General features: G+C 43.9%; 1 protein-coding gene across 2 annotated transcripts in view; it reads right to left on the minus strand.

The window, feature by feature from the left end:
* The window catches only part of ASIC2 (acid sensing ion channel subunit 2), a 1,129,045-nt gene that overhangs the window by 13,528 nt on the left and 1,094,369 nt on the right, over positions 1-21,148 (minus strand). For both annotated transcript variants that reach the window (XM_005583416.4, XM_005583418.4), the window contains exon 4: positions 1,760-1,910. In XM_005583416.4, coding sequence (XP_005583473.1) covers positions 1,760-1,910 — 151 coding nt within the window. The remainder of the gene's footprint in view (positions 1-1,759; positions 1,911-21,148) is intronic.

Genomic DNA, 21,148 nt, shown 5'->3' on the forward strand with positions numbered 1-21,148 from the left:
CACCTCTACTGCTTGCCTTTGGCTAAGGGTTGGTGGGAAAAACCTCACTGGCTGGTGGCCTAGTCTGAGCATCAGGTGAATAATATTCCCCATTGCTGGATTCTCCTTGCTGGGCTCTCTTTGTAGAAACCCAGGATCTTTTTTCTTTCTTTTACCCAGTGCTAAAGTCCACCATAATGTTTTTTCCTTATCACTTCCCCAAAATCCTTTTTCAGAGCTGAAGAGTTAATAAGCTTTCTCCTTTCCAAAAACAATAGCTTGACATGTTTCCCTGTTTGCTCTGCCTTCTAGGAAGCTCAGAGGCCATTTTATTTTATTATTATTTAAAACATACAAATTTATTATTATGTTACAGCTTAGTAGGTCAGAAGTTAGGTATCGGTCTCATTGGTCCAGAATCAAGGTGTTGGGTGGGAGGCCGATATTCTTTTTGGAGGCTGTAGGGGAGAATTCATTTCCTCGCCTTTCTCAGCTTCCAAAGACCATCCCCACATTCACTGGCCACCCACATGCATCGACTACCCACATTCTTCTGTCTTCAGAGTGAACAAGTTTGCATCTCTCTGACCTGTCTTTCATAGTCACTTCTCCCTCTGACCCTAGCTGGAAAAGGGGGATTGATTTTGAGGATTCTGATGAGATTTGGGCCCACCTAGATAATCTCCCCCACTTAAAGTTGGTAACCTTAATCATTTTGGCAAAGTCCCTTTTGACAGAGGCAATTTTAAAGATCAGTAATTTAAATCTTAGATTACTAAGGAAATTGCTGATAACTAATGAAATAATTCAGAATGTAGCAATGAGGATGTTCATTTCAGCATGGTTTATAACAGAAAACAATTGATAATGAACCAAATGTCCAGTATAAGGATTTAGTTAAGTAAAATTGAATAAAGTATGATATAACCATGAAATAACAGCTACTAAATACAATAACAACATTCCTGGCACATAGTAGGTCTTCAGTCAACATGACTTTTGGTGCCCTCTTCCAATATGCTAAATAATAACCACTGACTTTTATAGTTTACAAAACATTTTATATCCTAGCCTAATTTTCACATTGTAACAGCTAATGATTGTGTTTTAAAGACCATAAACGTGAGAACAGAGAGGTTTAGTAACCAGGTCACACAGTAAATGAGTGGAAGAGCCTAAATTAGAAACCAAGGCCCCATTCATGCGTCCTGGCTGCAACACCACGCTCTTTCTCCCCAGATCAGCTTTCCACTTTGCACTTCAGCTTCTGGTATGCCAACTGCATGAGATGGCCACATGCATTGTTAGTGTGACAAGAGAGGTGTCATGACATGCACATTTATTTGCTGGCTAATAGACTATTGCCTCATTTGAAGGAGTGCTAGACATTTGGACACAAAAAGGGAAACATCTGGATGAAAGAAAGAAACATCTGGATGCTCAAACATGTACTACACGAGCTGTAAGAATTGCAAGCATCCAGTTTTCTGGACACTAAACTCTCAGAGGTAAGAGCAGCAGACAATTGGCAAACATTGAACACTGGGATGGACATTCCCCCAACACTGGGTGCTTCTGGATAGCAGGATGCTGTCTTGGTTGCTGGACTAGAAGTTTCCACCTGCCCTCTAAATGGGCACCAAATAACAGAGTCTTCCCAGAACATCATCCTTTTGGATCCTAGCAAAGTGGGTGAAGTGTTTCCCATTAGGATGAGAAATGCAAGGCGGGTTCCAGGCAGATCCCAGGGGCCCTGTGGCCACCCTGCCCTGGTACTGACCTGGCATGTGAACCATGCGGCAGTTGCAATTTTCCACGATGTAGCGGGTCTCACAGTCAATCCTACAGGCGGTGATACTGTAAACAGGAAAAAAGTCGAGGCCCATCTCTGAGGATCGGCACTCACCCCATGGTGGGGGCAGGTATGTGAGCTGCAAGACAGGAAGGAGTGGGCGGTAGTCAGCCTCAACAGACTCAGTAACTCATTCATTTACTTACTCAATCAAAAACAATTATTAAGCATTTAAATACCATTAACTTTATAGATCTTCAACATCTGGCTCCAACACTAGTTTTCTTACCTTATCTTAATTTTTAATTTTTTTTCTTAGAGACAAAGTTTCACCATGTTGCCCAGGCTGGCTTTGAACTCCTGGCTCAAGCGATCCTCGTGTCTCAGCCTCTCTAGTAGCTGAGACTACAGGGGGACACCATCAGGCCCCACCCTAACTTAGCTTCTATAACCTTCTTTAAATGTGGTTCTCCTGAGAGTCTCTTAACCCCACCATGTCTTCCCACTCCCACATTTTGTCATCTCGCATCTCTTGGAAAGACCCAACTAAATTCCACCCTCTTGGTTTGAAACATTGGAATCCCAGACCTAGACCTGGAGGACAAAACCCAGAGGAAGATTCAGAATGAAATGGCTCTAGGCACTATCCTTGTTATTTATAGTCCTGGGCCTGGACTACAGAGACTCCCCAGGTCATGCTGTAGATGGCATCTTTTCCCTTTGAAGAAAATTACACTTCTATTCTCAGAGGTCCAGTGATCATAAATGTTCTCCTAGCATCTATGGTACTTGCCTAGTGGGAATGGGAAGGGTGAAGGATGAGGGAAATAATGGTTGTTGAGCATTTTCTAGGTGTTAAGTCCTTTATATCCATTTTTTAAGATTAAAGAATAAAAACACAATAAAATGTACAAATATTAAGTGCACTATTCAATATATTCTAAAAATGTGTTCGCCCATGTAACCAGCACACTAACCAAGATAGAGGACATTTTAAATCACCCTAGAAAGTTCGTTTCTGTCCCTGTCCAATCAGTCCCAACCTACCTGGGTAATCATGGTTATGAATTCTCTCACCATAGGTTGGCTTTGCCTGTTCTCAAACTTCATATAAATGAAAGCTTACACTATGTGCTCTTTTGCGTCTAGCTTCTTACACTCAGCATGATGTCGCTGAGGTTCATCTACATGGTTGTTTGCCCCAGGAGTTCTTTCCTTTTTATTGCTGAATAGTTTTCCAGCATTATGTATGACTACACTTCAATTTGCTTATCCATTCACTTGATCATGGGCGTTTGGATTGTTTCCAGTTTTTGGTAATCATGAAAAAACTCCTATGAATATTTATACATAAGTCATTTTGTGGGCATATATTTTAATTTCTCTTGAGTAAATGGCTAGCAGTGAAATAGCTGGTTTGTAAGATAGGTATAGGCACAACCTTATAAGAAACTGCCCAATTGTTATCCAAAGTGGTTCTTCTATTTTACATTTCCACCAGTAGTGTCTGAGAATTCTCATTACTCTATGTCCATGACAAATCTTGACTTCATCCACCTTTTTGATTTTAGCCATTTTTGTAGGTATATAGTTGTGTCTCACTTGTATCTGCGGTTCCCTGATGGATGATTTTGAGCACAATTTTATGTGTTTATTGGCCATTCATATATAATATTTTGTGAAATGTCTGAGTTTTCTTGTCCACTAAACGTTATTATTTTTTTACTTTTACTTTTGGGTTGTAAGAGTTGTTTGTATATTCTGGATTCAAGTCCTTTGTCAGATACATGTATTGTAAATATTTTGTCTATACCACCTATAGTCTGTGGCTTACCTTTTCATTCTCTTAATAGTATCTATTTTTTAAAATCAACTTCAGAAGATATAATTTATATACAATAAAATGCATCAATTTTAATGTGCAATTTAATAAATTTTTACAAGTGTATACACCCTTGTAACAACTACGCTAATCAGGTATAGAACATTTCCATGAACCCCCAGAATTTCCTATTTGCAGTCACTTCCTCCCTGCCAACCCTCAGGCAACCCCCAATATGCTTTCTGTTATTATAAACTAGATTTGCCTGTGTTAGTATTGTATATAAATAGAATCAAACAGTATGCATTCTTTTGTGTCTGGCTTCTTTCTCTCAGCATAATGTTTTTGAGATTCATTCATGCTTTTGCACGTTTTAGTAGTTCATTCTTTTTTTGTTGCTGAGTTTTACTTCTTCCTTTCTAGTCTTTATTATTATTTTAAATTTATTTTTCTTACCCTGCTGTATTAGCTAGAAAGTATCATGTTGGAATAAAACTGGAGAGAGAAGGTATCTTCCCTTGTTCCTGATCTTAGGAAGGAGGGTTCATTATTTCACCATAATATATTAGGCATATGTTTTTCTTAGATGTGCTTGTCACATTGAGAAAGTTCTGTCTTATTTCTCATTTGCTGAGAGTTTTTATCATCAATGATATATATTTTGGCAAATACATTTTCTACTTCTATTGAGATGATCACACGACTTTTCTTCTTCATTCTATTAATACAGTGAATGGTATTGATTGATCTGAAGACGTTGAAACCAACTTACATTCCTGGGATAAACTCCACTTAGTCATAATTTATTATCCTCCTTATATATTGCTCTATTCAATTTGCTAGTATCTTGTGGAGGTTTTTTGCATGTATGTTTATGAGGCATGTTGTATTTAATTTACTTTTCTTATAATCTCCTGGTCAAGTTTTGGTATTGGGAGTATGCTGACCTCATGAAAGCAGTTATGAAGTGTTTCCTCTTTCTCTATTTTCTGAATTTGTATGGACTTGGTGCCATTTCTAACTTAAATGTTTGATAGAATTTGCCAGTGAAGCCATCTGGACCTGATGATTGTGTGTATGCGTGTGAAGACTTTTAATTATGAATTCAATTCCTTTAATAGATATGGAGACATTCAGATTTTCTATTTCTGTTCTTGTGCTAGTTTTGGTAAGTTGTGTTTTTTCCCCAAGGAATTTGTTCATTTCATCTAGATTTTTGAATTTGTGGGCATAAAGTTGTATGTAATATTCTCTCACCATTTTTTAATGTCTGTAGGATCTATGGTTATGTCTTTTCATGCCTGATTGTTGGTAATTTGTATTCTATTTTTCCTTATTGTTAATAATTTCTAATTTCATTATGCTTTGGTTAGAAAACATCCTCCCGATGGTTTCATTTCTTTAACATTTATTGAGATGTTTTTATGATACTGGACCAGAAAAATAAATCAATGTTTGATCTTGTTGAATGTTCTATATGCACTTGAAAAGTATATGCATTCTGTAACTGTTGGCATACTGTTTTATAAAAGGCAATTAGGTTTAGTTGTTTAATAGTGTTGCTCGGATCTTCTATATCTTTACTAACTTTTTAGTCTACTTATTCATCAATTATGAGAGAGGAGTATCAAAACATCTAATTATGACTATGGATTTGTCTGTTTCTCCCTTTAGTTTTCTCAATTTTTGCTTTGGGTATTTCTGAAACTTATTAGGCATATACATATTTAGGATTGCTACGTCTTCTGGATGACTTGATCCTGTCATCATTGTGAATAATCATCTCATGCAATGTCCTTGTTTTGAAGTTTACTTTGCATGATAACAGACGTGGCAGCTTTATTCTCCAACTATTTATCTTTTTCTATCTATTATTTTGTTTTCATCCTTTTACTGTTAACTGTCAGAATCTTTATATATTTAAGGTACATCTCCTTTTGAATGTGTTTTTAAGGTACATCTATTTGAGTGTCGTATTTTATCCTGTCTGACAATCTCTGTCTTTTAATTGGAGGGTTTGATCTATTTACACTTAATGCAATTTTTGATATAGTTGGGTTGAAGTTATCATGTTGTTCTTTGTTTCCTATTTGTCCCCATTTCTATTTCTTCTTTTGTTCTCTCTCTTCTGACTCTTTTTGGGTTAAATTGAATATTATTTTAATAGTTCATTCTGTTTTCTCCTTTGAGTTTCAATTTATACCTCTTTGTATTATTAGTTTTAGTTGTTGCTCTAGGATTTACAGTATTCATCCTTAACATCACAATATACCTTGAATTAATATTATGCCAGTTCACATATAATTCTATTAATTCTATTTATATTGCTTGTGTGTCATACATTTTACTTCTGCCTCTGTTATAAGCACTATAATACACTGTTTGTTTGTTTGTTTTTGTTTTGAGACAAAGTCTCACTCTCTTAGACAGGCTGGAGTGCAGTGGCGTGATCTCTGCTCTCTGCAATCTCCGTCTCCTGGGTTTAAGCAATTCTCCTGCCTCAGTCTCCCAAGTAGCTGGGACTATAGGCATGCACCACCATGCCCAGCTAATTTTTGTACTTTTATAGAGACAGACTTTCACCATGTTGGCCAAGCTGGTCTCAAACTCCTGACCTCAAATGATCCACCTGCCTCAGCCTCCCAAGTGCTGGGATTACAGGCGTGAGCCACTGTGCCTGGTCACACTGTTAATATTATTTTTGCCTTAAGCAGCCCATTGACTTTTAAAGAAGAAAGAGAGCTTATGTTTTATATTTATCCACATATACACCATTTTTATTATTCATCATGCTTCTTATAGATCTGAATTTTCCATTTGATATCATTTCCCATCAGGCTGAAGAATCTCTTTTAACTTTTTTTTTTTTTGAGAATGGGTTTACTTGTGGCAAAATTTCTCAGTTTTCATTCCTTCAGTTTCATTCGTGAAGTTTCATTCCTTAAGGCGAGGAGTTCAAGACCAGCCTAGGCAACATAGTGATACTGATGGCAGTGGCTGCTACCATCATGCCGGCTGCAGCTGTGCAGCTGGGGCGCGCACTCCATGGAGCCAGTGGGAGCCCTGACCCTTCTGAGTTAAGACTGGAGCTCCCCGTGCCACTGCACCCACAGCTGCAGACCCAGGCCTCCTGTAACTCCTGGGCAGGGCTACAGCCACCCAAACTGCAGCTGTGGATGCGAGCCTCCCTGTGCTCTTCTGGGAGCTGGCCTTCCTGGGGTTGCAGCTGCAGCTGCGGCACCCACGGCTGCAGACCTGGACCTCCCACTCCAGGAAGCAGGGAGGAGCAGGGGATAAGTGGGAGCCCTGCCCCTTCCAAGTTGGTGGGTGGGAGCTCCCAGGTACAGCTGCAGCTGCCCTCCCAGTGCAGGACCTGGGCATCTCTGTATCCTGCACCCTGAGTGGCCCCAGAAGGGACCACCCCAACCCATCCCTGCAGACTGGTGGGTGTCTGCTCCCACTGCCTGGCCCCTCTTGGCTCTTGGAGCCTCCTCTGAACTTGGAGCAGGGTTGGGGGCCAAGGCCCAGGGCCATGAATTACCACAGGAGGCAGACTGATTCCTGGCAGGAAGGGGGTGGGTCCCCAGTAACGACCCACCTTCAGACCAGGGAAGACCTGAAGGCTGTGGGATGGACTGCCAGTCTTGCCCACTGGAGTTGGGACTCAGGGTGCCCCTTCCAGGCCCACCCATGGCTGCTCATGCATGAATCGGCACACACTTCCTCCCCTCTGAGGTCCATAAAAGCCCTGGGCTCGGCCAAAGCGGAACAGAGGATGGCCAGAGGACCAAGAGGTCACAGAGATGAGGAGACTGGACGACCAGCTGCAGAGAGGAGTACCCTCTCCACTGAGAGCTGCAGAGATGACCTGCCAGCAGAGGGGAGCTACCCTCCAGGGCCTTCTCGCTGCTGAGAGCTGAACACTCGATGGGGTGAGCTGCCTGCAGAGAGGAGCTACCCACTTCTCTGAGCTGTTCTAACACTAAATAAAACTCATCTCCTTCTCCTTCCCTTCTCTTTCTCCTCCTCCTCCTCCTCCTCCTCCTCCTCCTCCTCCTCCTCCTCCTCCTCCTTCTTCTCCTCCCTCTTCTTCTTCTTCTTCTTCTTCTTCTTCTTCTTCTTCTTCTTCTTCTTCTTCTTCTTCTTCTTCTTCTTCTTCTTCTTCTTCTTCTTCTTCTTCTTCTTCTTCTTCTTCTTCTTCTTCTCCCTTCACTTGTCTGCATCCTTCATTCTTCCTGGATGCAGGACAAGAACTCAGGCAAAGGCACCATGGCCACAGAGGTTTGCAGCCAGAAAAATCGACACCCTAGAGATCCTGTAACAATACTCTGTCTCTAGCAAGTAAAAATAGTCAGGTGTGGTAGTGCACCCCTGCAGTCTCAGCTACTCAGGAGGCTGAGGTGGGAGGATCGCTTGAACCCAGGAGTTCAAGGCTACAGTGAGCTATGATTGTGCCACTGCACTCCAGCCTGGGTGACAGAGCATGAGGCTCCTCTAAAACAAACAAATAAATAAACACCCAAAACCAACTAAAAAAAACCTACAACGTCTTAGATTTTCATTATTTTTGAAAGATTTTGGCTGTAGATAGAATTCTAGGTTGACAAGTGTCTTCTTCCAGAATTTCAAAGGTGTTATTCCTCTGTCTCGGCCTCCATTGTTTCTGATGAGAATCAGCCATATTCTTTTTATTGTTCCCTGCAGGTATTATGCCCCCTTTTCTCCCTCTGGTTGCCTTTGTGCTTTTCTCTCCATCTTTGCTTCTCAGGATTTAAACTACATTACGCTTAAGTGTGGTTTTCTTTGTAGTTATCCTGCTTGGGGATTCTTGAGAATCCTGGGTCTGTGAAATGATGCTTTTGAACAAATTTGAAAAAATATTAGCCAGTATTTCTTCAACTGTTTTTCTGCCTGATTCCGTCTCTCCTCTCAGGGATACCGCTTATATGCATGTTGGAGTACTCGACACTGCTCACAAGTCATTGGCACTCTATTCCCTTCCATTAGTCTTTTTTCTCTTTATGTATTATTTTAGTAATTTTTATTAACCTGTGCTCAAGTTTGGCATTCATTTATTGTTTTGTATCCAATCTTCCATTGATTCCATAAAACAATTTGTAAATTTCAGATGGTATGTTTCTCAGTTCTAGGGCTTTCATTTTTTTTAAAGGTTTCCATATCTTGACTAAAATTTTCTCATTATTTACATCTTTTTCTGCAATTACTTAACACGTTTATCATTGTTATTATAAAGTTGCTGTTTTCTAATTCCAACATTGGGATTATATGTAGATCTATTTCTACTGGTGGTTTATTTTTCTTTTCATGTTTCCCCTCTTTCCTCATGTGTCTAGGAATTTTTGATTGTATACTGGGAGACAGTCATTTTTATTATATACTGAACATTTCAGATAACTCTTTTTGGTGACTGGGTAGATTTTCATTCTCTGAATACTGTTGAGTTTTGTTCTAGTAGGTGGTTAAATTAATGGTGTACTACTTTGATTTCATGGAGACATTGTTTAAGGCTTAGTTTAGAGATAGGTATATTTTAGTTTTGTCCTTAGTCCTGGGGTTTAGCTCCTGGTCTTGGGATGTGATCTTAACTCCTAAGGAATAACACTTCTGGGCTTAATGGACAGCCTGAGTTGTTCATCAAGATTTTCTAATTTGGTGAGATTTATATGTAGCCTATCTCCCCATGCAATGGCAGCAGCTGAAATTACTACTCAGCTCTTTCAACTGTTGTCATCCCCCTGGGCTTTTTAGACTCTCTCCCTATCCACATACAGTTCGAAGTTCAACCTAGATTTTAGGGATGTTTGTGTAAAAATTTGAGGGATCTCCCTCTGTGGGTCCCTCTTTTCTAGGATTTACCCTTCCAATTTTCAGCCTTTCTGGCAACCCTGAATACTTATTTCTGGTTCTTAAACTTAATGCTTGCTGATTTCTGGTTGAGCTCCATCCCCAGTATTCCCTTAGAACTTTGAAATGCCCTCAAGGGAGAAGCCATAGCTCACCTCTGGTTTATGCCTGGTTTTGGTCTCTCTCCAGTGCTGTCAAATAGTAGTTTGAAAATATTTTGTCCACAGTTTATGATTGCTATTTCCAGGAGAGTTAGTCTGATATTAGCTTCTTCACCATTACTGAAAAACCAAAAGGCTTTATACTTACTTACTTTAATATTTGCAGGGCTTTTTTTTTTTTTTTTTTGAGGTAGATGTTCCTATTATCATGTTATTGATGAGGAAACTGAGTTTCAGGAAGGTTAAGTAGTCTGTGCAAGATCACATACCTTGTGAGGGGCAGAGTCAGCAGATTTCTGATCCTAAACATGTGCTTGCTAGTGACATAGTGCCACAATGCCCCATATGTCATGGAAATCGATGGGAGGGATGGAGAAACCCTCCACGGAGCACTTTTCAGACCTTATTTATTTATTTAGTTAGTTTTAGAGACAGAGTCTTGCTTTATTGCCCAGGCTGGAGTGCAGTGCCATGATCATAGCTCACCGCAGCCTTGAACTCCTGGACTCAAGCGATCTTCCCGCCTCAGCCTCCCAAGGAGTTAGGACTACAGGGATGTACCACCACAGCCAGCTAATATTTTGAACATTTTTTTTTTTTTTTTTTTTTTGTAGAGATGGAGTCTTGTTAGGGTCTCAATCCTTCTGCCTCCACCTCCTAAAGCACTGGGATTACAAGTGTGAGTCATCATGCCCAGCCTTTCTTTGGTTTTATCTAACTGCCCTGTTCTTCCTTTCCCATGAAGCCTTGCTCTACTTTGTCATATTACTCTTTCTTTTCAGTTTGTGAGCTAAACAGGCTTTCACAGAGATTTCCTGTATGACCTTGAATAAGTCACTGCTCCCCTCTGGACCTTAGTTTCTCATCTGTAAATAGGAAGGAATTGGAAGGTAGACACCACCAAGTCCCATTCAAGTGTTGATATTCTAAGATTTAGAATTGGTTGGATCCCCTACATTGCTCAATATTGGATCCATGAACACACAATCTGGATTTTGGAGGGACTAATCATGCCTTTTGGGCAGGGACTGGGGGTCTAAAACGATGTAGATTAACTTTGAGGGAAACTCGTTTCTTTCTCTTCTACTAAAATGGGTTCTTACAATGGGTAGACAATGAATGTAGCTGGTGAAGCTCTGGAGATGGGCCAAGGTTTGTTCAGGGTCAGCCACTTCCCCCTCTTTTTTTTGCAGAGGTCATGATTCAGATACTCCGCCTACCCTGCTGTGGCTGTTTCATCATTTGCTCCATCAGCGTCTCTGAAGCCTCATACACAACAGCAGCTGGAAAATTACTGTGTGCACAGCACCGACTCTTGCTTACCAATGAGTTGTCTGAAAGTGGGTTGGAGTATTTGTTTATCCTGGGTAAGCAAAGCCTCAGGGGGAACCTGAAGCACCATCTTCAAATATCTGAAGAACTGTCTCTGGGAAGAATTAGATTTGTTTTCTGGCATCCCAAGGGAAAGATAGACACAAGAATAGTTGTAATAAGGAACGTGGGATGATGATAACGTTTATTTTTGTTGCCGGCACTGTGGTAGGCACATTATAAGCATTGGATACATTCTGGCTCAACATAAGGAAGAACTTTCTAATCCACTGGTATAATTCAATAATAAAATCACTGTCTTGGGAGTGAGTTCTCCATCACAAGGGCTGTTCAAGCAGAAACTTTACAACAAGTTGGCTGGGATGGGAAGAGAGAGAGATTTAAGCATTGGGTGTACAGTTAGATGAGATGACTTCCATGATCTCTTAAGCCCCTGTGTCTAATCATAGACCTTAAATCTCTTATTCAAATTTGAGAATGAGAGCTAGCAGAATGACCCATGCGGAACCTTTCTCTTTCAAGAGACAGCTGTGTGACTTTGGGTAAGCTACACAGCCCCATCCCTCAGCCCCAGCTTTTAGTTTCCTTATCTGATTAAATAAGTTCAGTGCTCATATGCTAGTAGGTGCTTGCCAAGACTTAGTTCTCATCCTCTTCTCTTAATAAACTCCTTCATGTTTTTCTATCCTTTCATTTATTCAACAAATATCCCAGCTCCGCCTTGGCTCTCTTTACAATTTGGCTAAACAGTCCAGCAAATCTCTGCCCTTTTTGGCTTAAGTTATTTTGAGTTGATTTTCTTGTGATAATGACTCCTGCCTGGTTCAGACATCCAAGTCAAGGTGTCATCAGGAAGATGGATCTATGGGAGTGGAGCTGGGAGAGAGATCTGGGCTACAGACATGAATGTGGGAGTCATTAGTGTATAATGAAGATGTAGGGTGGATGAGCTAGCCCGGAGATCGAGGAGAGACACCCAGGATTGAGATGCTCCTGCATGTACTTGACAACTCATCCCCCCCACTCTTTCTCCACTGTGCCATGGAGCTGGAGGCTTTGATAATTGCTTAAATTTACCACCAGAGCAAGGAACGCAGAACTTTTGTGATTAAATACCCTGGTGCATGTCTTTCACCGCTCCACTGTCTGGAGCTTCCCTCAACAGTCGCTTTCATTTTGTGGAGAGAAGCTGATGTTTGCCCTTAACCTGCCTGGGGACATCCTTATGTTGTTCTTCATTGACTTTTCCAGCCTCTCCCAGACCAAAGATCCCAAGGCACACCAGCAGGTGGCGCTGCAGCAAGCACAGCTGCCCAAGGCCCTGTAGGCAGCCTTCGCGGCCCTAAGGGGAGTCCAGCCAATCTCCTAGGACCTTGCCAAGCTCCCTGGGCCCTTCCCTCCTTTGTATCTGCAGCCACACTCTGAGGCTTTGACTTAGATGCTGCTGTGAGCAGATGCTGAGAAGATGATGAAACTGCTTAAGAGTATGTTGTTTCAGCTCCTGGAAAGGGCGGGAAAGCATACATGAGGAGAGAGAAAAAAGGAGGGATACAGGGAGAGATACACACCTCGCTCACCTGATACCCACCTGACTCTTCTGTTATGTCAGCCTCTAGGCCTTCTGCAGCAGGGATTGGACGTGGTACTCACAGGGCTGTTCCGTAGTGCTACAGGGATTGGACATTTGCTTACATGGACCAAAGTCCATTAGGCTTGGGGATATCCCTGAGGGTTCCTGCCCAGGCAGAGGTCAGGATCTTCAGCCTTGCCTGGCCTGGCCTGGCCTCCTCCTTTTCCTCACTGACCCGTGTGTCTGAGATCCTGGCTCGTCTTCTGCTGGGAATGCCCATTTAAGAGCCTGTGCTCCGTGGTCAAGACTAAGCTGGGTTTGAATCCTGGCCCTGACACCACCTTAGCTGGGGGACCTTGGACAATTGGTTGAGAGCCTCTCTGACCTTCCCTTCTGCATAAGAATCAATCCTGAGATACTGGCTACTTCAAAGGATGCTGTGAGTTTTGAATATGTTAAAGTATGTGTAACCCAGCTATTACCCTTGGCTGACATCTGCTCTCTGTTCTGCATAATAGGACCTGACATAAAACGCAGCCCCTTGTTAAGTTGTACAGAATGCCCACTCACCCTGGGCATTAGAACATACAGAAGATGTCAGAGGGAGTTGGAGGAAGGGGCTACCTCAGAGCAAAGCAAAACCTTCGACTGGAAGAGACGATTCTACTCCTCCTTCACCTGCCTGATCCTGCTCCCTCCCCATCTTTTTCTCTCTTTCTTCGCCCTCCTCCTTTCTCTCTCACTCATGTGCTCTTACTCTTTTCCAGGAGCAGAATCAACATGTTCCTAAGCAGTTTCATCCTATTCTGAAGTCTTGGCACATGGCAACATCCTTTCCCACAGAGTCTCACTCTATCGTAGTATTTTCCCAAGGAAAGGAAGTTCCCTCCCTAAGAGGAATTCCAAGGCTAAATGTTAAGATATTTTTCTGCCTTGTTGTATAACAAGATGGAACATCTCCAAGAGTACCTGATGTATATAGATGGTGAATAAACGGCAGCCACGGTCTCACCGTGAGTCAGAATTGCCGTTCTATCTCCCCAGTTAGGAGGTTGGCTCAGGGAGTGCAGTGAGTGATGGCTGGAGCCCACCTGGCCATGCCTTTGCATCAGTCATGAAGAGACACACTCCAGTGACCCATGGTTCCAATGAAGTCTCCTCTCTGGGATCTCTGTCTGTGTATTATTAGCTGGGAAGCTACCATCCAACAGTGTTGACCACTTCTTCACAATGGTGTCAGCAATGCAATGTAGTGGGTGGTGGTGTGAGAAGAGCACTATTGGGGCATGAATTGTAACCTCTCAGCCTAACTTATCTGCTCCATTGAATCAGGGGTCTGGACCAGAAAATTGCTAAGCTCCAGGGTCTTCAAAGTCTTTGAGTCTACACATCTCAGTTACTGCCATCCAGGATGGAGGGTGGTAGGCGGATGGGCTACTCTCAGATGACTAGGACTGGGGTGGTCTAAATATTTAGGTCAGAAATGTTTTCTTCCTTTTTTTCTTTGTCTGGAGAAACTGATCAAGATGAGGCCAGCACGACCCTAGCTTAGAGACAGCCTGAAAGCCTTCTCGCTGGGAAAAACTGCCTTGGGAGTGGAGGCAAAAAGTCTCCTTTGCTATCTGTTTTTCAGAGCATAGTCAAAAGGAGTTTTTGGCTTGCTCAGCAAGGCTCTATCATTGACAAGGTAGTGCTCAACCTGACGGATGTGTCCTTTGAGATTGTGAGAGACAGGAGTGGGGGTGCACCCTGGGCTGTAATCTTACTGGGGGCCTCAGAAAGACTTTTGTTAGCTGAACTAGCCCAGTGGTCCAACCTAGTTGTATAAATACTTCATTAATTCCTAGAATGTGTCAGGCACAGGGCCAGACACTGGGGCTATAGAGATGCATAAAACAGGGTACTTGCTCTCAAGGGGCCCCTGTTTGCCTTAGCCCCTCCTGCTACCATCTTGAGGCACATCTCCAGAGCCCTGGAGCCTGTTCTCTCCCTCCTCCTCCTGCCCACACAGCTGAGGGGTGGTGGGAAGAACTGGTGAGCTCTGTGGTCTTCGTCAAGTTACCTAACTACTCTGGGCCTTAGTTTCCTTATCTGCAAAGCAGAGATAATAATTTGCAACTCTGAGGACTTCCTGAGAGTTAAATTAGACAATACACATGGATGCACCTTACACAGTGTTGACATGCGTCTGTTGAGTCTGAGTCTTTAGGTTAGGAAAGCACTTATGAAAGTCCTTCATTCAGGGTGGCAGTATGGTGGCTGGTCCATTTGCCTGTCCTAATTGCCATCCTCCTCTTAGAACATCCCCATGTCTCTTCTTGCTCACTGGATCTCAGGGTTTGACACATAGTGGGTGCTTGATGCTTGTTTGTTGAATGAACGAATAAGCAAATGAATGCATTTCCCTATCCTGCTTTCTCCCAGCCCCAGACCAGAGGATAAGTACAAGAGACTGTCTCCTCTAAGCCAGAACTCAGGTTCTAACCACTGGAATTGACAATTCCCCTTTGGCTAGGGCTGGCCTAAATGCTTCTTCTGTGGGTGTCAGCTGAGTTCTGCCCTCTGCTGAACCAGGCTGAAGCCAGGCAGGAGCAGAATGTCCATGCTGGTCCTCATGGACTTTGCAATGAGGTAGGCTTAGCACCAAATCACAACTGAGTCCAGGATTTCCAGTGTGATCTTGGGCATGACACTCAACCTCTCTGGGCCTCTGTGCCCCATCTGTAAGGGGCATTATTCTCCGAGAGGCCGCAGGTTATAGGATCAGGTGGCCCTGCGAGGTCCCCCTGTTTCTAGCCTTGTGCCTTGTGAGCTCCCCTCTTTGTCCTGCCTCCCACTATAAGTGCAAATTTCTGTCTTGCCCACCCAGATGGAGGGCAAATCAGAGCCTGCTTTTTGAGCCATAATGTTCAGTTTGATGTTTTTATTGCATCCTGCTGCATGATTTAAGTGTTTGTATATGATTATTATTGTGCTCCTTTAAAACAATCTGGAAATCAAATCCAATACTAAAACCAAATCCACCAATCAGCAGGTAACAGAGGCAGCAAAGGGGTCTCAGGGGAGACATGTCCTTGTAGGCAGCACAGAAGCAGTGAGACACCCTCCTCCTGCCTCTGCCTGGCTTCAGTAAGGGTTCAACCCAGAAGGTCAAAGCAGAAAGGATGAGATCAAGAATAAGCAAAAGTCACTGTTAAGAGATGGAGCAATAACACCCGCCAGTTGGTGCCTGTGGATTAAAAGGGATTTAAGAATATCATCTCTTTTAATCCCCACAATAACCCTGTGAGACTAGGTACTACTTGCCCAAAAGACTGACTGTAGATTAACTGATGGTATAAATATAGCTGATATTTGTTGAACCTTTACTATGTGCCAGGCACTGTTCTAAGAATTTCACTAGAACCGACTCGTTGCATCCTCATAACAGCCTTATGGAATTGAAACTTTGATTGTCTCTGTTGGATATCTGGTGATCCTGGAGCCCAGAGAGGTTAAATGACTCTGGTCACACTGGACAGTAGGTGGCCTAGCTGGGATTGGAACCCAGCAGATCCTACTTTTTCAAACACCTGAGACTGCTTTGCCTAAAGAAAGAATATACCACAGCAGGGTGGGGTCCACAGGAAGCAGAAGTAATTACTGAGTGAGTGGCTGGAGGCCATTGCAGAGATTTGTGAGAGAGGAATATGCTACGGGTTCTTCAGACCCCAGTATGGGAAATGTTGCAGAGACGCATCAAACACTTAGCTCTCACAACAACCTTGCCAATTAAATATTATCCTTGTTTTACTGATGAGCAAACTTCAGTCACTTGCCACAGTGCTAAGAAGTGGCAGAGCCAGGATTCAAACGCAAGTTGGTCTGACCACAAGGCTACTGATTGGGAGTCAGGGGACATCCTAATCTTGGCTCTGCTATTAACCCGCTCTCGTCTCTAGGAGACTTAGCATTTTCCTCTGCAGCATGTAGGTTCAGAATAGACAACCTGTTGTGTAGTATAGGTGGTGGGTGCTCTATAAGCCAAACCAGGTGACTGCTCCCCATTCCCTCCAATCCTGGGCATATGGCAGACATCACCAATCAATCACAGACATGGTCTTAGAACTTATCTAAACACTGCCATTTGATTGAAATTGGAACTGAGAGGAAATGTTCCATTTTGGGAGACTTCATATGTAGAAACCATCAAACCACACATTGCTAAATATTCACAGAGAACAGACAAAACTTATTATGTATTATATAAAATACAGAATGTGCTCAGCATGACTTTCCCACGAGAACAGTAACCACAACCTGCCTGCTTGTGAAGGAGCATCCCTGACTGGCGTTTGGACAATCAGACCACACAAGGAATCACCCCATCAAAATCTGGGGATGCCCTGCTCCTGCCCTGGAATCACACACAGCTGATTGTTGTGCTGGCTGGAAGCGAAGTTGCAGTAGTAGCTGATATAGCACTTTGATGAGCAACAAAAATCAATTAAAAAAATGAACTACCCATGGTTTGTGATGAATAAAATAATAAGCTCATATCCATTGCAAAAATGTCTATGAGTGGGAGAGAATGTGATAAGAGCAAAAAATGTGAATTGGTTATGCAAAAAAGCAAGAGGATTTTTTTTTGAAAGACTATAACTTGACTCATTCTAACACGACTTTTATCTTGGGCCTTGCTGGCTCTAGATATGCCTCTAGAGCTCTGCAAGAATCCTTTAAGCTTTGATGTCATAAGAGCAGAGACAGCCTCTGCAGTTTTTTTCCATCTGTCCATCGATCCACCCACCCACCCATTATCTGTCCATCTGTCCATCCATCCATCCGTCCATCCATCCATCCATTTATCCATCCATCCATCTTCCCATGCCCCCACCTTCTATATGTCCAATAAACGTTTTATATTTTTTTTATTTTTTTGAGAGTGAGTCTTGCTCTGTCGCCTAGGCTGAAATGCAATGGCAAGATCTTGGCTCACTGCAACCTTCTCCTCCTGGCTTCAAGCAATTCTTCTGCCTCAGCCTCCCAAGTAGCTGAGATTACAGACACCTGAAACCATGCCCAGCTAAGTTTTGTATTTTTGTAGAGATGGAGTTTCACCATGTTGGTCAGGCTGATCTCAAACTCCTGACCTCAAATGATCTGTCTGCCTTGGCCTCCCAAAGGCTGGGATTACAGACATGAGCCACCGTGCCTGGCCCCAATAAACGTTTATTAAGCACCTAATCCGTTCCAGAAACACTGCTAGGAATTGAGGCTATGAAGATGAATAAGGTATGATTCCTACACCCGTGGGGTTTAGTCTAAAAGAACAGACATGCCCATAACCAAGCAAATGCTACAGTGGGGTCATAATGTCCAGGCATAGTGGGGGCACTGAGGAGGGTGTGGTCTAATTGGGAGTGCCATTCAGAAAAGACTTTTTGGAGGGGATGGTCACTTTTGAGCTGAGTCTAGAAAGACTGTATGGTTTTTTAGGCAGATCAGGAGTGGGAAGGGTGTTCTGGGTGGAGGGTACTGCATGTGCAAAGACACAGAGGTATAAAGAGGCCCAGCCTGGTGGGGCAGCCTCAGGCAATACAGCAAGGCTGGCGTGTGGGTGAGTGTCCGGCTGGGGTGCAATGCCTGGTGCCTATGGAGCAGCCCCAACACTGTACCAGCTGAGGGCCTGAACAGTTCTCCATAGCTGTTAATGTGAATCCTACACATGCACTAGTAGGTATCACCCCTGTTAAATGATACTGTGAATCCTACATATCACTAGTAGGTATCGCTCCTGTTAAATCCACGCCCTCCCTTCCTCTCCCCAGCGAAAGAGCCGCCTCAGTGAGAAGAGCGTTTTCAGTGTGCCTGTGCATGCCGACGCACCATTATAATCACATCTTCACTGGGACACAATTTCTTGGGTGACTGCTGTTGGTGCTGCCGGAAGCATGTTCCCAGCAAATTGCCTCCGTGTGTGATTTGTTGATTGAAACAGGGAGAGGAGAAGTGTTCCAGGGATGTGGGTGGGGAGGTGGCCTTGCCCACAGGAAGGAGCCTGGGTTTTGGAGTCATGCAGGCGTGGCTTGGCTAATGAGGGGCCGGCCAGGCACTTTACCTCTCAGAGCTCAGCTTTTCTTCAGCCCCTCCAGCCACAGGCAAGGTGATCAGCTTTGTCTTTTCTGGGCCAGGGTCTTGGGGAGGGCCACCATCTGACCTGCCAGTGCTGTTGGGGTCCTCAAGACATAGTACTGAGTGGGAGAGTCCTGACTCCTCTGTAAGCTGGAAAGGGGCAATTTTCATTCCAGATTGCATCTCTGTCCTGCATTTTCTCCCCGCACTGCCTTCTCCTCCTCCTTTTCTTTTTCTGGTTGCATTTCCATCTTTCTAAGAAAATTCCTGAGTCCAACTTCCACCCTCAGCTGAAGAATCTGAAGAGGTCAGGAGAAGTGACCTTTCTCCATGTGAATTGGACAGTCTCAGAGCTGCCGGGTACAGCTGTGCAGAGTATGCACTGCGCAACTGCAAGAGGTTCTACTCACATCGACTAAGGTGTGAATGAAGCCTCCAGAGAGTGCACAGGCGCAGCCCTGAACTATTTGTTTCCCTGTACTGTGGCCCCATCTGGGGCTTGACTGCTCCTTAGCTAGTCATCCATTTTCAGTTCCCATCATCCCGCTCTTCCCCTTAACATAGATTACACATACTACGTTTACACGGCAATGGAGACGTTCCTGGATGAGTGAGCAGGGCAGGGGATTGGGGTGGGGTCAGGAGTCTGTTTGTCGGAGTATAAATTGGCTTCCATTCACTATCTCTTTTGGAATAGTGACCTTTTATTTCTTTGCTTTTTTCAATGGATGTATTTGAAATGGAAGTTGGGTCCAGGTTGGAATATTTGCTTCATGGGTTTTCTTAAAGTAGAGCACACCTCAATGCATTTGCTGCAATTTTGGCTTTTGCTCTATTCAAAATCTACTTTCTCCCCTCTGAGTGGGGAATGAAGGAGTGTCTCTTGTCCTAGGGTGGCTTTTGCCCAGGCTGGGAGTGTGTGAGCGGGTGCGGGGTGTGTGTGCGTGGGGAGCTGAATTCAGGGGAAGCCTGCCCAGCTCTGGCCTCTGCAGCCTGCCTGTCCTCCTCTCCAGCCATGCTCCCCCACCCCAGCATTAGCCCTCCATAGCCTCAGAGCAGATTTGTTTTCAGCTGACCCAGCACCAAGCTTCAGGGCTTAGCCCTGAATAAAAAAGGAAGGGGATGTCTGTTGAGCCCCTGCATGTGTGGCAACTTGTCAGGGTCTCTGTGTGTGCAGCCTCAGTTAATCCGCACACTAATTCTCCCTTGAGTGGCAGCTGCAGCAGATTGACAATTCCACGCCCGACACTCCACCAGGGAGGCTGCTGGAGGCCGGGCAGAGGCGTCAGAATGAGCCCCAGTCGCCTTCTCCCTTTGGGACACTACTGCAGGGGCAGAGGGCCCATAGGGCAGAACCAACCCCAGAGCCCAGGTTCAAGAGCTGGATGAGTTTCTTCCCTGCGCTCGTGACGCCGCATGATTAAGGTTCTGCTGCATCCCTTGGCCCCTGAGATGGCCTCGCAGGAAGCTCTGTGTGCACCAAGCAGTTGCCATAAAATTCATCTTTTATTGTCCTCTTCCTGGATCTTTTCAGTGGGGGAATAGTGGATGCTTACAGGCATAAAACATGTGTGGCTTTTATGGGATTCTGCCAGGGTGAAATGTGGGATCCAACCTTTATGTTCTTGACCCCCTTCCCTCTCAGAGTTGAGAGTGGGTGAGTTCCCTGTCCTCATGCCTAGAAATGCTACAATCCTTGGCATACTAGGGCACATGTCTCACATGGGGTGGAGCTTCTTTACAGATCCCTCCCCCAACTTTTTGTTTTTCTTAGAGACAGGGTCTGTCACCCAGGCTGTAGTGCAGCAGCACCATCATAGTTCACTGTGCCCTCTGTCTCCTGGGCTCAAGCAATTTTCCCACCTCAAAAAGCAATTCTCCCTGCCTCCCAAAGTGCAGGGATTACAGGCATGAACCACTATGCCTGGCCTTACTTTACAGTAAGTAAAGTACTTTCTTTTCCACTAAATGGTTTCAGTTGTATATAGCTGAGCCTTTCTTTTCCAGTAAAGGATTTCAGTTGCATATGGCTGAGCTAGTTGTCTGGCGTGGCTGCCGGCATTGGTTTTAATGTCTCTGGGGTGCGTCATGAAAACTCTGAATGGGAATTGGGCAGATGCTGCCCTTCATAGATGTAATCTTGAATGCTTTGACCATTAGGAAGGACTGCAATGGAAAGATAAATACACCACCTACCTCAGAGGTTCGAAGTCATTTGTATCTGTGATGGACTGAATTGTCTGTCTCCTCTCCCCAAAATTCATATATTGAAGCCCTAACCCCCAGTGTGACAATTTTTGGAGACAGATCCTTTAAGGAGATAATTAAGGTTAAGTGAGATGATAAGGTTGTAGTCCCTGATGTCTGTTGAAGAGGAAGAGACAGCAGAGCTCTTTCTCTGTCTACGTGAGCACTGAGGAAAGGCCATGTGAGGACACAGCAAGAAGGTGGCTGTTTGCAAGCCTGGAAGAGAGTCCTCACCAGAAACCAACTCTGACACCCTGATCTCAGAC

The sequence above is a fragment of the Macaca fascicularis genome, chromosome 16 (genome assembly GCF_037993035.2).
Source record: "Macaca fascicularis isolate 582-1 chromosome 16, T2T-MFA8v1.1".
Classification (NCBI taxonomy): domain Eukaryota; kingdom Metazoa; phylum Chordata; class Mammalia; order Primates; family Cercopithecidae; genus Macaca; species Macaca fascicularis.